This window comes from Prunus mume, linkage group LG1, assembly GCF_029339155.1.
Source record: "Prunus mume cultivar Tortuosa linkage group LG1, ASM2933915v1, whole genome shotgun sequence".
Taxonomy (NCBI): Eukaryota; Viridiplantae; Streptophyta; class Magnoliopsida; order Rosales; family Rosaceae; genus Prunus; species Prunus mume.
Genome location: NC_142698.1, coordinates 20,112,905 through 20,133,337, shown reverse-complemented (window position 1 = coordinate 20,133,337; position 20,433 = coordinate 20,112,905). Strand labels below are relative to the sequence as shown.

General features: G+C 38.6%; 2 protein-coding genes across 2 annotated transcripts; one reads left to right on the top strand and one right to left on the bottom strand.

The window, feature by feature from the left end:
• Positions 1–2,279: 2,279 nt before the first annotated feature.
• Positions 2,280–10,519, bottom strand: FRA3 (Endonuclease/exonuclease/phosphatase family protein). Its single transcript, XM_089052457.1, has 11 exons — positions 9,499–10,519; positions 9,160–9,412; positions 7,892–8,684; positions 6,893–7,017; positions 6,668–6,752; positions 5,594–5,756; positions 5,452–5,492; positions 5,078–5,345; positions 4,600–4,723; positions 3,767–4,127; positions 2,280–2,996 (listed from the first exon to the last, which is right to left on the bottom strand). The coding sequence occupies exons 1-11, from the start codon at positions 10,271–10,273 to the stop codon at positions 2,640–2,642; spliced, it is 3,345 nt and encodes a 1,114-aa protein (XP_088908583.1). The 5' UTR covers positions 10,274–10,519; the 3' UTR covers positions 2,280–2,639.
• A 604-nt stretch (positions 10,520–11,123) lies between these two features.
• Positions 11,124–17,257, top strand: LOC103318888 (uncharacterized). Its single transcript, XM_008220323.3, has 4 exons — positions 11,124–11,511; positions 11,720–11,807; positions 12,100–12,208; positions 15,969–17,257. Exons 1-4 carry the CDS (start codon positions 11,280–11,282, stop codon positions 16,914–16,916), a joined length of 1,377 nt encoding a protein of 458 aa, XP_008218545.2. The 5' UTR covers positions 11,124–11,279; the 3' UTR covers positions 16,917–17,257.
• The last annotated feature ends 3,176 nt before the right edge of the window (positions 17,258–20,433 follow it).

Below are 20,433 nucleotides of genomic sequence, written 5' to 3'. Positions count from 1 at the left end.
TCTAATCTTATATAAATCTCAACCAATAAAGCATTCCATAAACTCCCCCATTTAAATTCATCAATTATATCCTAAACCCACAATGTCCATTTAGCTCAACAACCAGACCTATCACTAAGGTCATTCTAACCCTCCTGGGATGATAGAACTACACAACGAAAGTCTAGAGGTCAACCCGGGGTCAAACTACCCAACTTGGTCAAACAGGCCCGCGGGGCCCACGACCTCCAAATCATGATCCGACAGTTCCTATAGGTTCTACAAGGTCTAGGACACACGTCCTGCAAGTTTGGTCCATATCGGACGGTCGGATCGCTCACGATCGCACGATCGGACGGTCACTAAAACCCTAACCCTAGGGTTGGCATTTCTGGAGTATCCGGGACTTCATTTTACGATCCGTCGAATCCTACACGATCCTGGTAATACCTAGATCAACATATTATAACTTCAGGACCATCCAACGGTCCAAACCTAGCGAACCCGGAAAATACGCGATATGCGATATCCGTTCGGAACTCTAACGGTATCCAAAATGAGATCCGAGCACACCTACGCGCTCGTGACATCGAGAGGATCACAATGGGACAAAAATGCCCCTCAGCTACAGTGCCCATCGCGCCGCCACACGCGCCGGCAGCGCGTGGGTGTCTAAAGCGATATCGCATCGCCGGAAATCCTCCAAATCGTGAGCCAAGACTCCTACCCTAGGTAATACACCTAATTTGGAGTCACTTTTGTTCTTGGACATACCCCAAAAACTGACCGGAAGTGGCCGGAATCTCCTCGAAATCCGGCCGAAACCCACGTAAATTGGGTTGCCTACGCTACAAATTGATCAATTCCTACCCAACAGGCAGCTAGAGCTCGGAAAATAGATGAGAAAGCATACCTTGATCGCAAGATTTGGTGGCCGAATCGCCGGAACGAGCTCCAAAAATTTGGTAAACCGCCGCTTTCTGCAATTTCGGCGGTATCGCTGCCGCGACGTCGGAGAATGGGTGGGTAGGACGGCGAGTCAGCCGGTCATTTTGGGACCGGTCCCGACCAAGTGGTGGCCGGATGAACGAACGGCCGCCAAAATGTGGCTACCGCGGTGGCGCGAACCAGAGGAGAGAGAGAGGAGAGACGCGGGAGAGAGAGAGAGTGACGGGGGCAATTCCGTCTTTTAACCAAAAATCCATTTTCCAAATATTTACGATTATGCCACTGAGCTTCATTTGACCATATCTCTCTCGTTACAACTCCGATTCAAGCCCACTACGTGTCTACGGACTCATCTCACCGTGCTCTACGCAACGGTATAATCGAAATTCCCAAATTCCTTCCGGGTAAGAAAATGACTAAAATACCCCTATCCCACGGGTAATTTCTCAATTCCACTTAAATTAATTAAACATGGGATAAATTTGGGGTCGGGGTGTTACATGGATTGCCGTTGATGAACTTTAAATTTTTGTTTGAAACAAAAGCATTTATTTGTTTGAAATAAAAGTATTTATTTGTCTGAAACCCAACAAAAAATTTCCAAGACACTTAAAAAAAAAAGTGATTCAACGAAAATAGAATAGCAATACATAGGCAATACGAAACCAATAAAAAGGCAATACGAAGACAATACGACAACAATAAGAAGGCAATACAAAAACCCCATACTCCCAACTATATAATTTTATTTCCAAGACAAACTTGGAAATAGGGGTGATACAACGGCAATAGAGAGGCAATACAATGACAATAAGAAAGCAATACCAAAACTCCGTACTCCCAATTATATAACAGACAATCAATATACAAGCAATAAACATGCAAAAAACAAGCAATACGTGGCCAATATGGAGCTTTTATAGAGGGTGTTTTTGAATGAGTTCGAAAAAGAGGGCATTGTTGAATAAACAATAAAGCATTGGAGCCGAGGGCGAACCACCTATTTCCCTTAAAAAAGTGTGTAGGAGGGTGCTGGCTGGGAGGGATGAAGGAGAATGAAATGAATGAATGAAACAAAAAACAAGAAAATGCAAACACCTTTATAATATATATATATATATATATATTTGTTCATACACATTTTATGTGATTCGCATTCGCAGGGCAATTTTGAGATGAGAAATATTAGGCATTGCCCCACCCACCAACCAAGGGAAAAAAAAGCCGAAATACAAGTCCAATTTCCACGATTCAATGGTAAGTAATAAACGTATTATTTACGCGTCGGTGTGGGTTGTCGGTGTATGGGATTGTTCCAACCATTTAATTTTGGATCCAACCAACATCAGAAGTTAGACTAGAGCAACAATCAATTCAAACAAACAACCGGGAAAACAAGAGCCAACCAGAATTTACTTTCTCACTGAATTCACCACTAAATAGAAAAGGGCAAAACACAACCCTCCTATCTGCTTTTGTATTTACCTGTACACTGAAAATTTGGAAAACATACCAGATATTCAGTTGAACTCGTACTTGGCTTGACAACAGCACGAAAACAATTGACATCACTTAAACTCAACCACAATTCTACGGACACCAATTAAATTTTGTTAACCCCAAGAAATGCAACAATGTTTCTCGCGTCTCAACAGCAAAATGCTTGTAGAATTGGCCACAGAAAACCGTGTTCTTCCCATAACAATGCCAGTCTAAGGACTACATAAACTCCACAGGTCGTCAACCACATCACAGGAACTGCTAAGGTGTTGAAAGTCAGACCGGTGAAGAACAGTCCCTTGGGTTTGTCTAGCCCTGTGCTCGGGGGGGTCCATTTGGTTTGTCTTGGCTGAACAGCAGTGGCGCACACAGACACGATGATGTCTTGTGTCAGTAGAATAACTGCCATGCACCTTAACCACCAATATCACTTCCTTGTCTTTGGTGTCTTCACACCACCAGTTTTGTGGGACACCATCAACGAACTCTTCTAGGGTTTGGTGTTCCTCATGATGAAGAGATACCTCAGCTATATGATCTGGTCTGATAATGCCAGCTGAAGGAGTGACCTGGTTCAAAATCGCAACTAGTTATTTTTTGTCGAAAATTCAAGATTATGATATATTAATTTCAATGAAATGTGAGGAGGACCAAGACACCAAGTTACATCCCCATCCAAATGGAAAACAATTTAATTTTGTAACAGAAAATCGCATAATCAAGGATCCGTGATCAACTGAATATTCACAAGAGCATGCATGTTATAATTTGAAAATCAGAAGAATTTCCATATTGCCCGCAATGTTTTTGGCGTATCTCTTAACTTGCAAATAGCAGTGAAACATGCTTATGCCCAGAAGGAACTCATTAGACAATAGCTAAATAATCTACAAGTTTCGAATATTGGTGTAGCTCTATACAATCTACAAGTTTTGAACATTGGTGTGGCTCTGATGTTAACATCCATTAGTCTTATTCTCTGCATAGAAGCCCAACTTCCTCAGAAAATGCATACAGAATTTTGTGTGGTCTAATCATCTTTCTAGTGGCAGCACATCACTTTGACGTCTACATATTTCATGGGATAGAAACTGCACTGCATCTGCCAACTCATTTCTAATAGCTCCAATCATTGAACTCCAATGCATGCATTCTTTACTTGTCCTAAATTTTTATTGTTGTTCAAAAACATGTACAAACAACTTTCACTGCAAAACTACTGTCTTCCCTAACACCCTCCACAACCAAAAAAACACTCAATTACTGTAATAGAATTGGCCCCCAAAAAAAACTGTTGTAACGGAAAGTGTGTATGTTGTTCCAAAGCATTGGAAGTTACCTCAAGCCATCGTGGAAAGCCAAAGGAACCTCTAGGACAATGATCTGATGCATGCCCACCCTCCTTAATGATAGACTGTCCTTCACAAATTATTTCAAAAAAAGCATCTTTTTTGCCACATTTATTTGTAATACGCAAAATGGATGTGTCCTGGTTTTGAAGGATTATGTTGTTTGTACTGACAATAGTTTCTGGAATCTTGCATATTTCTTCAGCCATAAATTTGATTTTCTCATTTGATTTAAGGATTTCTCCAAGCTCTTGTCTTCTTATTGACTCATCAACTCGAGCAATATCAACAGTAAAAATGCAGCGGACAGGCTTGTGATCACTGTCAGTCACATCCATGCAGGCCTCATACCTATTAAATATAAAATGACATGTAGGAAGAACAAAAATAAACCAAAGAAGGAAAAGGAGATAACACTCAAAGGTGGGTGCACACTTGAATACTATAACAGATACGTACATAAAGCCCGCCCATAATTCAAACAATGCATGTTTTATCAGACTTGAAACACATTCCAGTCTGATGCATTCACTGATCCATCAAAGATTTAGCTGCCACTCAACCTCATGAACTATGTATATTTTATAAAACAAATTTATTTCCAATAAAGATATGCCTCAAACTGAATCAAATCCATCGTGAATGTTCATGAGCATGAACTGCAAAGGAGATGAGATCTAATCTGGCCTTAAGATTTCTGTTTTATTTTGTATCCAATAGGTCCATAAGTTACACAAGGCAATATATTATATACCAACGGTCCTATCTGTATTATTTGATCCCTTCTTTAAATGGCCAAATGTTTCGCGGTAGGAAAACTTACTGTGATATTGAAGACACTACAGGACATTCTAAGCTGCACTCTGACACTGACGCTGAGCGGCTATCACGGTACAGGATTCTATCGCACCAAGCTGGAATGCGCTTCTTCTCACCAGAATCATATCCTATAAGAAGACAATTTACACAAGTCTACTGCTCAGAAGAAAGCAATGTCAATGCCTGACACTTGGAAAAAGGTGTCTTCTCTTTTTATTTAAAATCTTAGGGAAGCATAAATTTCCAAAAGGTTGAGTGCAATAAAAAAAATATGGTATAGAAGTTAGATAAACAGAAACACTGTCACTGAGTCATGACAAACCAACCAGCACAAAAGTTATAGCTAATTACTGCTAAAGGACCTGCACAGCTTACTCAGCATTCAGCAAAGAATCTTCGACAGATCCTTCTTTCTTTTTTCCTTTTTGTTATCCAGCTAAAGCAATCGATTTATAAATCATGTGTGCTACAGTAAACTGTACCTGCTAAACCAGCTTGATGCCTTTCAAACTTGTACGTGGGAGGAAACGTAATATCGGCCTCACGCATTCCTTGGAAGACATTTCCAGCTTCCATTTCCACTCGGAGTTGATCCCTTTCTCTGAGCCAATCAAAACATCTTTGTGAAACAAAATCTCTAACTTCATCATAAGATATACCATCAAGCCGATAGTTAAAATCGCCAAGAAATATGACCAGGTCTGCTTCAGATAACTCAGGCATCCCTTCAGCAGAATTGTTACCAATAGTCTGAAGTGGCAGCAATGTTTATCAAAATATGTGAAAGAAAATTCTTCCTGTAACAAGTAACTTAAAAACCAAAAAGGTGCTTATACCAATTGTAGTATACACATACATGTGTGCCACGAAGAATTTGTACTGCAGATGAAGTACTAGCTGCAATAGAAACGACCAATGGCAATCCAGATCTATAAACAAACCAGAATAAATACATTGAGAAGGCAAGGGAACAATAGAAGAAAGGTACAGTGTTGTACCAGCTGCACAATTGAGAAAGTTAGGTCGGCAGAAGTTCATTGTTCGATATACATGATCAAAGTCTGCATTGCGACGATTAACAGCTTCTAAATGTGCAGCAAAGTGACAATTAACAAAGCACATTATCCGACCATACATTCTAATCCTCAAACCAACAGCTCCCTGTTAGAACGAATTTTAGCCACATTAATACAACATACCATTATTATGAACCAAAGTATCAGTGTACTAGTGTGTATGCAATACCAATATGCAACGTTTATTTACAGACAAGGGAGACAGAGACCACCTATATAATTTTTCTTTCCATAGAAACAGAGTAAATTTATCAATGAAAATGTAATTCAGTAGAATGAAGGTGAACAAGCAGTCCACCTATCAAGTCAAAAATAATCAATATGTATGGCTAGAAAGAAAACAATCCAGTACCACGGCCTTCCAATCCAAGAAGAAAGGTTTTCTGACAAACTCAGAAAAACCGAAGCCCACAGATATGCCCAGAAATGATCTTTATCGCACTAGAAACCCACCTCCTCCGATTTGTTCTCAAGAATCCTATTCCTCTTTGTCCATAAACTGAGACCCCTTAAATGACTATTAAAACATTTAGGAAATCCAAGCATCTCCCAATCTATAGCAATGCTTAGATTAGAACCAGAATACCAAGGCTTCCACCCTCTATAAGCAGATTAATATATAATGTTCACCTAAATGAATAATGAATATTACTATTTTTAAAGTAAAATAAAAACTTTTTGATAGGATATGCAGGAAAATATTAAATCTCATATGTCATGTATAACCAATACTAATGCTAATTTTCCACCAGATATTGTAGATTTGATCTAATTCGACCAAAAAGAACTTTGACCTCAAAATAGCTACTGGGCCAACAGTTATTACAATTCGCCCACAAACAAAACACTAAACATGATCCTTATCTTAATATATTTCATGTTTCTTTTTCTTTTTCCCCTTTGTTTTTTTAGTAACTTTTACGCGAATGATCGCTACACAAACTCAATTTCTAACTATCATACAGTACAAAACCTACATAACACAAGCAGCCTTACCTTGTTACCAATGGCACGCCCAAAACCACATGGCACTGCTGCAGCATCGACATCCCCAACATGAGTCCTAATATTGTTTCTCACCCTGAAAGACAAAAATTGAAAAGTCATAATGAGAGACTCAAAAAGGTAAAATCCATATAAAAAAGGATAATACAAACACTATTATTAATAAAGAAAATAAGCAACCAACACATTCGGGAGATTCCCAATAAAGATACTCACCACACAGCAATGAGCAATCCTGCCAACTGCCTGGAACCAACACGTTCAAATGTTGACCCTTCATCCAACGTTTTTCCAATCATATCCAGCCACCACTGCCCAACAGAGCTCCCCTCAAGACCTACCTACAGATGAAAGATAACCAGGATGAAGAGGTGATCCAGTTAATTCTACATATGATGGGACTAACATGTGAGCAAATATAAAGTTACTATCATTCATTGCTTTCATTCAAAAAACGATTGTGGTTAAGTAAAGATATCCTATTTGGGCCAGGTAGACTTACACACCTTATTAAAAAGCCAAAACCTTATATGTGACCTGTTGCTTGGTAGAAGATACAGAATGCTGTCCCACAGGCACTTCAACAGTGGCCCATGCCTCTAAACAAAACATGGCATTTGGGGTGATGCGCTTATCCACTCTTTTTATTTAGTTTCTTGAATTATAATAGTTTGTCTCTTCAAAAACCAAAAAACAAAAGCAGTTTGGTGGGAAAAAAGATATATCTTTTTTGGAAGCCAAAGGCTAGAAGTTTCACAACCTCCCAAAACAAAAGGTGTGAGTGTTTAAAATAAGTGTTTCCACGCTTCAGGTTATAACATAACATACGCTCTTTGGAATACCAAGAGTGAGTTGGATTTTCCATTCTCTTTTGTATCATTGTTGATTGAGAATCATTACACTTCTGGATGAAGTTTTAGGGAAAAAGTTCTATGGAAATGTTGTGTTGGCTGTCTTTTGGGTGGTTAGAAAGGAATGACAGAATTTTAAAAGATAAGACTACGGAGATGCCACCTTTATAGAATGAGGTTTTGGGCATCATTGTGGACCACAGTAACTGCTGAAGTGAGGGACATTCCTTTTTCCTTTTTTACATAGTTCAAAATTTTCTTGTATCAAACTTTTCTCCTTAAGTACCAGGCAGCAATTATATCAACTTACTAGCAAGAAATACATTAAAAAATTTATTTTAAAAAACAAAAACAAAAAACTCACAGTTTCTTTGGCTGCAGACATAGCAAGAAAACCAGCGCCCATTTCAACTTCTTGCAACCCGACAACAATAACTCCAACAGTAGAAGCCACAGAGCCCAGCCAGGATATAAGTGAGTCATGGGATGCTCTTCCTTGTCCAACATTCCATGTACCAGTCAATATTTTCAAGCTTTCTATCTTTGTATATAGAAATTCTTTGCCAGCTAATTCTGACCACAATATACTGTCAAGAGGTCCTGGGGATGTAATATTCCATCCACATATACCGCCATGATTAGCCAAGGTAAATATAAAGCCAGCTCCTGCAGCCATTTTTATAACAGGACTGCTGTGAGCTACCCATCCTCTGAGCAGATTACCCTCAAGGTCCAATACGTTGACAGTCCCACTCGCATAACCCACCCATATACGTAGCCCAAATGTACAAAAGCAATGAACAGCAGAAGAATGATAGTGGTAATCTTGTATACGATTGCCATTTCTATCCCACTGTACAAGTAGGCCACTTGTACACCCAGTCCAAATCATTCCATCCACTGCAATTACCATTGCTTCAGTTCTTCGATTATCATCTCCAAAGGCACCCTTCACTGCAACTCGACGAACAGCATCTGCTGCTCCCATTATAGCATTACGTGATCGCTGAAAGAAACCAAAAGAACTTTGTGTTTTGTCTTTTTTTGATCCAGAAACATATTCCCCTGAGGGGTCCTGTGCTGATGGAATGTCGACCCGATTCTCAATCTGACCATCTGTGCTGAACACTTTCAGCAACTCCCTTGTACGAGCATCCCTGTCATATGAAAACTACTAGCATAACTTAAATCCATGACATCAGTCTACCTTCACTTAAATCTGCACAGGCCTACATCTTACTCTATAAAAATGAAAATACTCATAGATGAGTCGATGAGAATGGTATAAACCACATAGTTAATAAGGACTAAAAGTACTCATTCACATATGGCAAGACCATGAAGTACGAACCACACTGGCTTTAGAGGGGAGAGGGGGGTTGTAAATTCAATGGCATAGCCAATCCAATACGTTATTGTTACATACCATCATTTCATAAACAAAATCTTTAAAAACCATATGCTAATATAAAACTCCTTCACATTATGCACAACCCATATAGATGGCTGAATTCAAATCAGTTAGTTTTATGAGGGAAAAAATAAACACACAAATACATGTGCAGCGGCGGCTGCAGCAATGGTAGCTAGCCTGTTATCCTCGAAACTTAGATATTGAAAGGGCAGACGTACCACAATGCGAATGAGAGATAACCAGCACTCCACACCTTTGCTCCGGAATGATCAGATAATAAGTAGCGAACATCTGAAGTTAATATGTTAGTGAAACCATTAACGGCAACTTGGGTCCAAGGTTCAATGTAAGACCTCTCCACCAACAAAGAAGACATGTGCCTTTCTTCGGTGGTTAGGGAGAGAGCTTTTTCAATAGCTTCCAATGGCCATATCTTGATGACACCACCCTCTGAACCCGACCACAGATCCCCTGGATCAAAGTCAAAGTCAAACAATGTAAGTATATGGTATTGATATTGAAGAAGGTGAGACTGGTGGTAGATAGATTTACCATACCATAACAAGAGATTACAAGTGAAAGAACGGGGCCTCTGTGAGCCTGCCAAGACAAGCCCTCCTTAAACGGATTGGCAGGAATAGGAGTAGCCGATTCCATCTTCCAACACCTGATTCTACCATCCCTATGCCCGCTCCACACCACCCTACTCCCCTCATCTTTAACCAAGCATATCACGGCCGATGTGCACACCGACTCCCTAAACGGCACCGTTTCCTCATCCCCTGAATCGCCTTGGCCTGCCGCAGAGTACAGATCCTTGAAATTCCAAACCCTAACGGCGCACTCCGTCCCCGCCCACAATTGGGAGTCGGTGGTCGCCATCGTCCGCAAGAAGCACCCTATCTGAGTCTCCCTCAGTGGGTGGGGCCTCACTTCCAGCCTCGGCGGGCGGCTCGGGTGGACCGGCCCCCGAACCGGGACTTTGAAGATTCCAGTCCCTCCGCCCTTGGCCACGAACTCCGGGAGCGAAGAGCGGTGACCCTGCCCCTGGGAGGCGTTGCTGCTCTTATCATTATTATTACTATTGTTGGTGTTTTTGTTGTTGCCGTCGGAGAGCTTGCGGTCGAGGAATTGTAGCATGTAGTCGAGGCGTTTGGAGGAGGAGTGGAGGGAAACGGCGTCGTTCTCATCTGCCGATGAGGAGGATGAGGAGTCCGGGAACAATTCATTGGGAGTCAGAGTGAAGAGGTCATGGTTTTCGTTTACTTGGATTGGTCTTGGCTGTGGGTTGCTGAGGCTCAGAGACGATAACAGGTCGTCGCTTTCGTCCATGAGGAAATTCTGATTCAGATTGTCTTGGTTTGGTGGACTGTTGGATGTTGGTGGATGTTGGTGGCTGAAGCCTGAAGCCAACCTCCGATATTGGAGCTTGGATACTATCTATGTCTAGTTACGCCAAATAACAAGTAACATCAATCAATCAACTAACAAGAGGAGTGTCCGTCTCCGCCGTGAGAGAAAAATAAGAAAAAAAAGAGAAGTAAGAGGATAGAGTCAATTAACCAGTCGTTAAATTTCAGTTTTAGTATCCCCAATCTGAATCTATATTGAATGTCAAACCAAAGTCGGAAAATAGTTACACTGGGCCTCCTCTCCTCCATCACTTTGACCATCAGCTAAAACTAGACCTTTGTTTTTTTCTTTTTCTTTTTCTTTTTTTAAGCTTATTAAATATACAAATCATAGAGATTTTATTGAAAGCCCTGCCCATCTATCTATCTATCTAGTAACTGAACTGAACTGAACATGTGTGTATGCAATGTATGTGTCTTAAGTTTTCTTCTTGGCTTCTTTTTTGCGAGCAAATTAATAATTGTTATTGTAGAAACCAAACCAATTATCAATTTCAATTGTGTTTCTGCCGAACAGATTAGTAAAAGGCTTACTAGGACTCATATATAGGCTCAGCCCAATTCAATTCAACCCAACCCAACCCAACCCAACCCAAAGGTGTTGGTCCCGTCCAGTGGTTAGATAATAATTTTTCTATTTCTAAATAATAATAATAATAATAATAAGCAAATTTGGTTGCGTCGCGTTGTGTGGACTTGGACTTTGAAACTGCCGGCTAAGTTTCCATGTGGCAATTCATCCTTCCTTTTGCCTATGTCCTAGTCCACTCTATATATGTTTTGCCTCCTCCTGGATCGCTCTTTCCCCCATAGATCGATCAGTCAATTTGGTAGAGAGAAGATAAGAGATATATAAATATATTATATAAAGAGCCTGACTGATCAGCCTAATTAGCAAAGAGCAAAATACCGCCGGCCATACGTATATGTCTATGATGAACACTATTATTAATGGTGATGGTGGTGCTGCTGCTGCTTCTGCTGCAAGTGCAAGGGGTACTGTTAGCAAGAGAGTCCCCGGGATGCCATTGATCAGTGGACGGAACAAGGACAGAGATCATGAAGATCTTATTCTATTCCGGGAGTTGCACAAACGCCAAAAAGAACGAAATATTCTCAGCCTCCTCCAACCTGTTTCTGATGAGTTTGAGCCCACTGGTATATATGTTCTTATTATTTATTTACCTCTTTTATCATCATACTCTAATAATATTATTATTATTAATTGCTTGCTGCACCTTAATTTTCTAAATACCCTAAATTTATTTCTTCACCTTATACTGACGCAATATATATCTTCAATTGTGTGTTTGATTTATTTACTATAGCTGTTGCTTCTTGATCATATATATCCATCCAACTGCAGGAAATTATCAGCTCTACAGAACTGCAGCTGCCCAGAAAGGATCTGGATTTGAATTTCTTGCTGAAAACGACAAGAACGATTATGATTGGTAAACTGCCCACACGCTTGCCCTTGTCTCATCACCTAATTGGTGTCATTCATAGTTCATATTTTTTGGGGGGTAATAAGGGTTTATATATATACATATTTTTTGAGTTAGGTACTTTGTTTATTATTCTAGTTTCTTAAATAAAGAGATCTTATCAAATTGATTAATTAAAGGGAGAAAGGAGACAATCCAAAGTTTTTAAGTTTTATTTACCAAACAAATGCTAATTATAAACTAGCTAGTTTAGTGAACTATGTAATAGTAGCTAATAATCATTTGTATATGCATCAAGGTTGAAAACACCTCCCGCCACTCCTCTTTTTCCATCTCTAGAAATGGACACAAATGGCCCTGAACTCGTCATTCAAAGGGAAATACCAATCCTCCAGCCTCTTTCACGGGTACGTATATTATATATATATACTATGTACTTATTTATTGCATTGTTCTATGGAATTATGGTCAAATCATACATTATCCTCCGAAAATGGCCCACCTTGTCTCAAATCATAAAATTATTTTAGGATATGGGCTGCTGCTATTTCACTGGCTAAAAAATCAGATTGAGTAGGCGACGTAGGAGGAGACTCAGGCTTAGATTCATGTGTAGGTGGAGTATAGCAGGGATGACTTACTTGGGCCTTTTTTCTTAAGGATTCTAATTTTAAATCAATTAAGGCTCTTTCCATTTCTAAATCCCTTTCTTGTATTGAGGAAGAAGCGGATGAATTTCTAGCAGGTTCATGCCTTTTAGAAGGACTAGGTGTCGGTAATTGTTGTATATGAACATTAGACTTAGGCTGATTACCAAAATTAATTTTAACAGTGCCATCTAAATATTTTCAGCATCTGAGTTAAAGCTAAGTCAAAAGTTGAGCCTTTAGTAAAAGTTAAAACATTTGATGTAAAAACTATTTGTAATTATTGTACTCTAGTTAGATTACCCTGGTTATTTCTAAGGTTAGGATTTTCTTTTTAAGGAGGCCTCGGCCTTTGTTGTAGACAGAATGAAAAATTTAGTTTTCTTAGTTTCAAATTGTTCTCTCAGAAACAATGATCTGAAGAACAGCTGAGTGTGAGCATAACTAAGAGCTATCTTTTGTAAGCATTCTCATAAGCCTATGTCTTTATAAAATTTGAAGTATTTTAAATATATCATTATGTTCATACATTCATTATTTTTTATACATTCAATATTTGTTTATTCCTTAATAAGATTTATGCATAAATTGCGATTTTTCTATTTTGTATGTTTATTAACTGTATATGCTAATCCTCCTTTATTGTTAGTTTGCCACCAAAAGTAGATAAACAAGAATGCTCAATATTGCATAAAGAGGAATGCTAGCAACCTTCTCTCTAACCTTCTCCTTTGGACCTTCTCCATTTTTTGCTTGACATGTGTCATTCTTTTTACACTTAAAACAATGTCATTAATATATTATACAAGCTAACTTTTGTTTTCCAAGTTTACCCTTATTAAATGTATTCAATTTATCCAAAAAAATTTCACAACTTTCTTACCATCTTATTAATTTTTTTCTAACGTCAATTAATTTTTTTAAAGAAAATATATGCTTTTAAGAGGAAATGTCCCCTATTTTTTTTTAATAACACAAAGGGTTTAGATAGAGAAAAAAAAAAGTCCTTTGTGTTTTTTTAAAAAAGGGGACATTTTCTCTTTTTTGAAAAAAGCAAACATTTTCTTTAAAACAATAATTGACGTTTTAAAAAAAAAGATGGTAAAAAAGTTGTAATTTTTTTTGGGATAAATTGAATACATTTAATAAGGATAAACTTGGAAAACAAGAGTTAACTTGCATAATATATTAATGACATTGTTTTAAGTGTAAGGAGAATGACACATGTCAAACAAAAAAGGGAGAAGGCCCAAAAGAGAAGGTTAGAGAAAAGGTTGCTAGCATTCCCTTTGCATAAATTAGTTTCTAGTGGCTTTGTTTTGCAGAAAGCAATGGAGAGATAGATATTAGTTCTCTTAACCTGGAATTTTAATCTTGTTTATGAAATTACATTATAACATGACAAACAAATTTCAAAAACAAAGAAACTAAAAGACACACCCACACATTTCAAATATTATACATAATTTGAATTCTATAGCCCCGTTTGGTTCATAGGAAATGAGACTCGGGAATGGGAAATCAATTGCTTTCCCATGTTTGGTAAGTCTAAGTATGGGAAATCATTGCTTGGCTCATGGGAAAGTAAGGGGGAAAGTGAAGTCATCCTCCTAATTTGGGTTTTGTTTTCCCTCTTTATGGGAAAGTTTGGGAAAATAAGCTAACATTAAATACATATTTTTTATGACCATTTTATCCCCATTAACAATTTAGAATTACAATATATCATTAAAATGCATTCTTTTTTTATTTGATTTAATATGGGTATAATTGAAAATTTATACAAACTTTGTTTTCCATTCATACTCAAAATAAACATGGGAAAGGAAATAAAGTGATATTTCCTGGTTACTTTCCTAGTATTACCAAATGTGGGAAAGGAATCTTCCATTTCCATTTCTTGGGGAATGACATGAGAAATGATTTCCCCTCAAATTTATTCCATGAAACAAACGGGGCCTATGTAATTACCCATAGGATGACTAAGAATGCCTAACGGAGGGTGAATAGGTCAATTTAAAATTATAATCAATAAATAAAAATAAACTTCAGTAGCATGATTGATATGGATTATCAATCCTAAAACGTGTAGAGCATAAAATAAAGAAATACGTAGAGAATTATTTTATGTGGTAAAATCCATGGGACTCCTCAGTCCAAAACAAATCCACTATAAAACAATGATTACAAGAAGAACTCACGCACTTATCCCAGACACATTCTAGATAATGTTTATTGACTTCTTCGTAACTCAACTTCTGTCACGGGATGATCTTTTGACACTCCATATGTTGAATGCAATACTGGTCACGATTGCTTCAAGTTCCCCGGAGTTCTTCCAACTCTCCTTATGTCAATACTGGTCACGATCTATTCAAATTACTCACTGGAGAAAAACACCAAAACGGTCTTGGTGCCATCAACCGTACTGAACATCTAAATGAATGCAATATGAATGATAAAAGCGCTTGATAAATCACCAAGTAAACATGGAACACTTAATTATTTATCTCAAATAAAAACTTAACTTTCCAAAGTTTATGGATTGAAAATATGATCATGAAAGCTCTCAAAAAACAAAGAAGACAAATGTCTTACTTTATAGACTTATTCTTTACAAGAAAGAAAACACGTTGAAACCCAAATCTCCAATTTCTAAGGCTTGATAGAAAATCACGAAAGTATTTTTCCTATTCTAAAGACTGGTCACATGTAGTCCAACCATTATAGGAAAAGAGATATTTAAGAAAGGAAAATTTTAATCAATCACAATATCGAAATGAATCCTTATATGTCTAGTCAACTATTAAGGGTCTTTTGACTCCATGATATTGTGATATGATTGAAACATGATTTCCGAGCAACCAAAACGTGATAGAAAATCAAAGGGATGTTGAAACAAGAGAGTAGGAGAATCAAATTGATTTGGGCCAAAATTGCCTAAAAAGAAAACACTCCCAAATAAACTTCAATTCACTTTTAAAAACAGTACATCAATAAAACGTGATTGAACATCCTTTAAAACAATTCCCTAATATACATGCATGATAATGACATCACTTATCCTTGAATCAACGTGTCAAGCCACAAGTCTGCGTTTTGAGGATTAATCCTGCCATCGTCAATTATGTCCTTAGACTCTATCAAAGCACCTTTACAGCCTATGCTAGAGTTCATGCTAGTGTCTAGGAAATGCCAACACAAATTTCTTACTAACACTCTATCATGGGTTTGTCGACTGGTCACCGGTTTTTCACCGACCAGTGAGGATGTACAGAACCTTGTAATACAGAACCTTGTAATCTTGACTATCAACAGAATCCTAGCGGTTACCATTAACATCCGACCGATGGCTCTTATACAAATAATGTTAGTACTTTTTTGTCAATCTTGGGTGTATTATGCTTTTCATTGATTAGTATACCGTAGACGTAGTATATATGGTCCCGTATCCTGAGTCTTATATTATTCATTATTTGCATTAACTAATGAAAGGAACTGAACGAGAGCATTAAACCAGTTTGCAGGTGGCAATTGCAACTCAGAGACACTTGAGCGAAGAAATGGCCATGGGAGGCCAAAATCTCCAAACCCAAAACAGAAAATCCCCGTCATGATCCCAAGCCAAAGACGAAGTAGCAGCAGCAGCAGCAACACAGTATCATCGAACGTTAACGCCCAAACAAAAAACAGTAGCAAAGCAAGAGCAAGAGCGGTACCAGCAGTAGTTAATCATCATCTCAACCAGAAAGCAGCCGTTGAGTCTGACGGTGACCTCGCAAGATTAAAAAGGTCAGCAAATAATAATAATATGGTCAATGAAAGTAATAAGGCCAATAATATCGACCAAAAAGATGGAAGCCGTAGTAGTACTAGTGGTGCAGCTGCTGCAGATTTTGTTTCGTCGAGCAGGGCCATAGAGGAAGGAGTGAAAATGGTATATTCAAAAGCAAAGCCAACAACAGCTAGTAGTACAAGCACTAGAAGAGGTGGAGTCTCCATTGTGTCATCGTCGACTCAAATTGCGGCTGGCATTTGTAACGAAAAACCTCCTCCTAATCTGAGGACAGAACAACGCTCGACATCTGCTAGCACCACACGAGGACGAGGTCGAGCCAGCGCGTCGACGCACCAGATACAGAAAGCAGCTGATCATCATCAACCTGCCGCAAAACTATTACCAAGGAGGCAATCATGCTCACCAAGCGTCTCTAGGGGTCGGAAAGTAGTGGAGGTGCAGGAGGAGGCTACTACTACTAGTCTAAAAGGAAGAATTCAATTTCAAACAGGAAATGGAACGCAAGTTTTGGGAAGTAGAATGGTGCAGAGAGTGATGAATGCTAGAAAATCAGTTACTCGTGAATGTCATCATGAAGAAAAAGATCATAAAAAGCCCAATTCACGGTTTCCCATTCGTGAAAGCTCTGGTTTTGGAAGAATATTGCACGGCACGGCACTGCCTAATTAATTTAATAGACTACATTATATATATATATATATATATATATATATATATATATATATAGCTCTCAAACATAAGTACGTGTATACGAACATATATATGCTTCTTTCTTTCATTTTTCTTTTGGCAATTGAGTTATAATCCTATTTGTATTTTTGCTTTATTCAATCTTTTAATTAAAAGATGGAATTGAAGTAACATTGCGAGTGAAAGAAGCAGAATCCCAGAGCACCACTTCAAAGCGAGGATGTATTTTGTTTTCTTTGTTCTTCTAGGCAGAAGAAGCGATATGATATTATTCCAAGTGAAAAAGTACAAGGGGTAATGGAAAATTGAAATATTGTTTATTTCATTTGCAGAAAGCTCAAAATGATTTAAACATCCATTTTCATTTATTTATTTTGTTTAAAATTCAAATTGGACCAAGCCATGGCTATTCCAAAGCTCATCATCAACTTTCTAAATTCTGAATGTAGTGAAAAATCCATTTTCATTTATTTGTTTTGTTTTTCTTCATCATTATTGTTGTTTCGAAATGTTTAACAAAACAGACACAAAATCTAGGATTCAATTGATTGGGTGAGTGATTTAGCCGCATTGAATATTTTCGTTGACCAATATACATGTTTTGAACATTAAAATCTGTGTATAAATTACGGTGATAAAGTGGGTAATTTGAATATCTGCAACTTAAAAAAGAAATAATGATTAATCTGAATATCTGCAAAGGCGATGCAAATATTATTAAACTAGAGTGTTAGACATATAGGAAGGAAGGTAGTCCCACAATGGTGTGGGCATTGGGCAGCGAGCACAGACTTGCCACATTGTCATTGTGTATCATTTGTGGAGTCCATTAATATAATGGGGCCCACATTAATATAATGGGGTCTATTTATATTAAAGAGATGATACGTAGTATAAAAATATAATAAGCCTTAATATTTTCCTTTAAAATTAAACAATAGAAAAAAGAAAGAGAAAGATATGCTACAACTTGTAGCTACCATACATACTAGGGATGAGAAGATGGGTCATGTCACTACCAATGACAGGACCCGTCCTGAATTTCTCGAAACCCGGACGACTGTGAAAATTCACACCAATCTCGAGCCCACTAACTAAAACTGAACCACCTTTTCCAAAAGAGGTAAGGACAGGAGACTTTCTGCAAAAACTCGCAGAATTTCCTTATAAATTGAACATTTCCCAAAAATTTCAACCTGCATAAAACACATTTAACAACACCAACCGGCAGCATACACAATATAGTCTCAAACACTTCACATAATCGGCCTCCGGCCTTCAAATATTCCTAAACCAAACTACCAACAAGGCTCTTGAGCCAAATAATACTTTAAATAAGGCAATTACTAAACTTAAACATAATTATGAAAGCTGGATGCAAATTTACGTCATCTAAGTTTCCTAATTTCAACATACGAGGTTTTAACCTCCTAACACAATCACATCTCGTTCTCACCCGAATTTTATGACCAACGACAAGGTTAGGTTTAACCCGCGGCTATACCTAGGCATTACCCTAGGCTACCTACGTACCTTCTCCGAGGGATCAAGCCACACGTAGTTCTTTCCCTAAAACCCTTTACTTTAAGTCACAACTCACCAAACAATATCTTTAATTTATCTCCCTAATAATCACATAATCTCCCCATACGCCGGAACATCCAACGCCACGTATGAGGTCTGTCAACACGCCGGAAAATCCAACACCACGTGTGACCTTTCATCTCATATCACATAATCTCCCCATACACCGGAACATCCAACGCTACATATGGGATCTATCAACACGCTGGAAAATCCAACGCCACGTGTGACCTCTCATCTCATATCACATAATCTCCCCATATGCCGAAACATCCAACGCCACATATGGGGTTTGTCAACACGTTGGAAAATCCAACACCATGTGTGACCTCTCATCTCATATCACATAATATCCCCATACGACGAAACATCCAACGCCACGTATGGGGTCTGTCAACACGTCGGAAAATCCAATGCCACGTGTGACCTCAACAACATAGCATGGTACTTACACAGTGTAATCAAACATCTTTATATCTTAAATATATATATATATATACATATATAAATTTCCCCCAATAAATAATAATAATATTCATTTCCGTTTTCCCCTAGTTTAAGACAATAACTAATACCATAATCCCACCATATCAACATAACTCAACTAATGCTCAAGACTTGTCTCTATAGTCATTTTAATCCTCCTATGAAGGTAAGACTACCCCGGAAAACCCACGGTGAACCAAGGGTCAAGCTACCCAAACATGGTCAAACGGGCCCACGGCCTTCAAATTCCAATCCGAAAGTTCCTATGTGTTCTACAAGGCTTAGGACACACGTTCTACAAGTTTAATCCAGATCAGACGGTCGGATCGCTCACGATCGCACGATCAGACGGCTACTAGTAGTCCTAGGGTTGGCATTTTCGGAGTATCCGGGACTCTGTTTTACGATCCGTCGAATCCTACACGATCTTAAGGATGTCCAGATCATCATACTTTAACTTCAAGACAATCCAATGGTTAAAACCTATTGAACCTGGATAATGCACAATAGGCAAAATCCGTTCGATACTCAAACAGTATCCAAATTGAAATCCGAGCACACCTTCGCGTTCATGAGGACCAGGAGATCATCTCGGGACATCATGCCCATTTTCTACAGTGCCCACGCGCCGCCACACGCGCCTGCAGCTCGTGGGTGTCCAAAGCAATAACCCATCGCTTGAAAAACCCAAAATCAAGGCTCAAGACTCCTACCCTAGGTGTAACACCCTAATTTGAGTCACTTTTGTTCTGGGCATACCCCAAAAATTGACCAGAAGTGGCCAGAATCTCATCCTAAAATTCGGTCGAAATCCAATTCGAAAATCAGACAACCCTGGCTAAAAATTGATGCAATCTTATCCAACCATTAGCTAGATCATGAAGAAATGATGAATTTCCATACCTTGATCGCCAAAAATGGCGGCTGAAGGAGAGAGATCGAAGCCGGCGGTTTCGAGCGAAAACCGGCGCTTTCTCTTTGTTTTTCCGCAAAGCTCGGCTAGGGTTGGAAGAAGACGGTGGCTCGATCATTTTGGCATCGCCCGCCAACTTTGGTGGTCGGATGAGAGAATGGCCGACCAAAATGTGGTCGGTGTGCTGCCGTCACAAGATAGTGAGGAGAGAGAGGGCGCGTGGAGGGGAGAGAGAGAGAGAGAAAAAAATCAGATTTTTATCGAACCCTTTTAACCAAAATTACGGTTATGCCACTGAGGGTATTTTGATCATATCTCTCTCGTTACAACTCCAATTTGAGCCCACTACGTGTTTACGGACTCATCTCACTATGCTCTAAGCAACGGTATAGTTGAAATTTCCAAATTTCTTACAGGTCAAAAAGTCAACTTTAAAACCAATAAAATATTCTAGGAGCAAAATGGTCTTTTATCTGAATAAATTAATATTTACAAATTTATTTAGGACCGGGT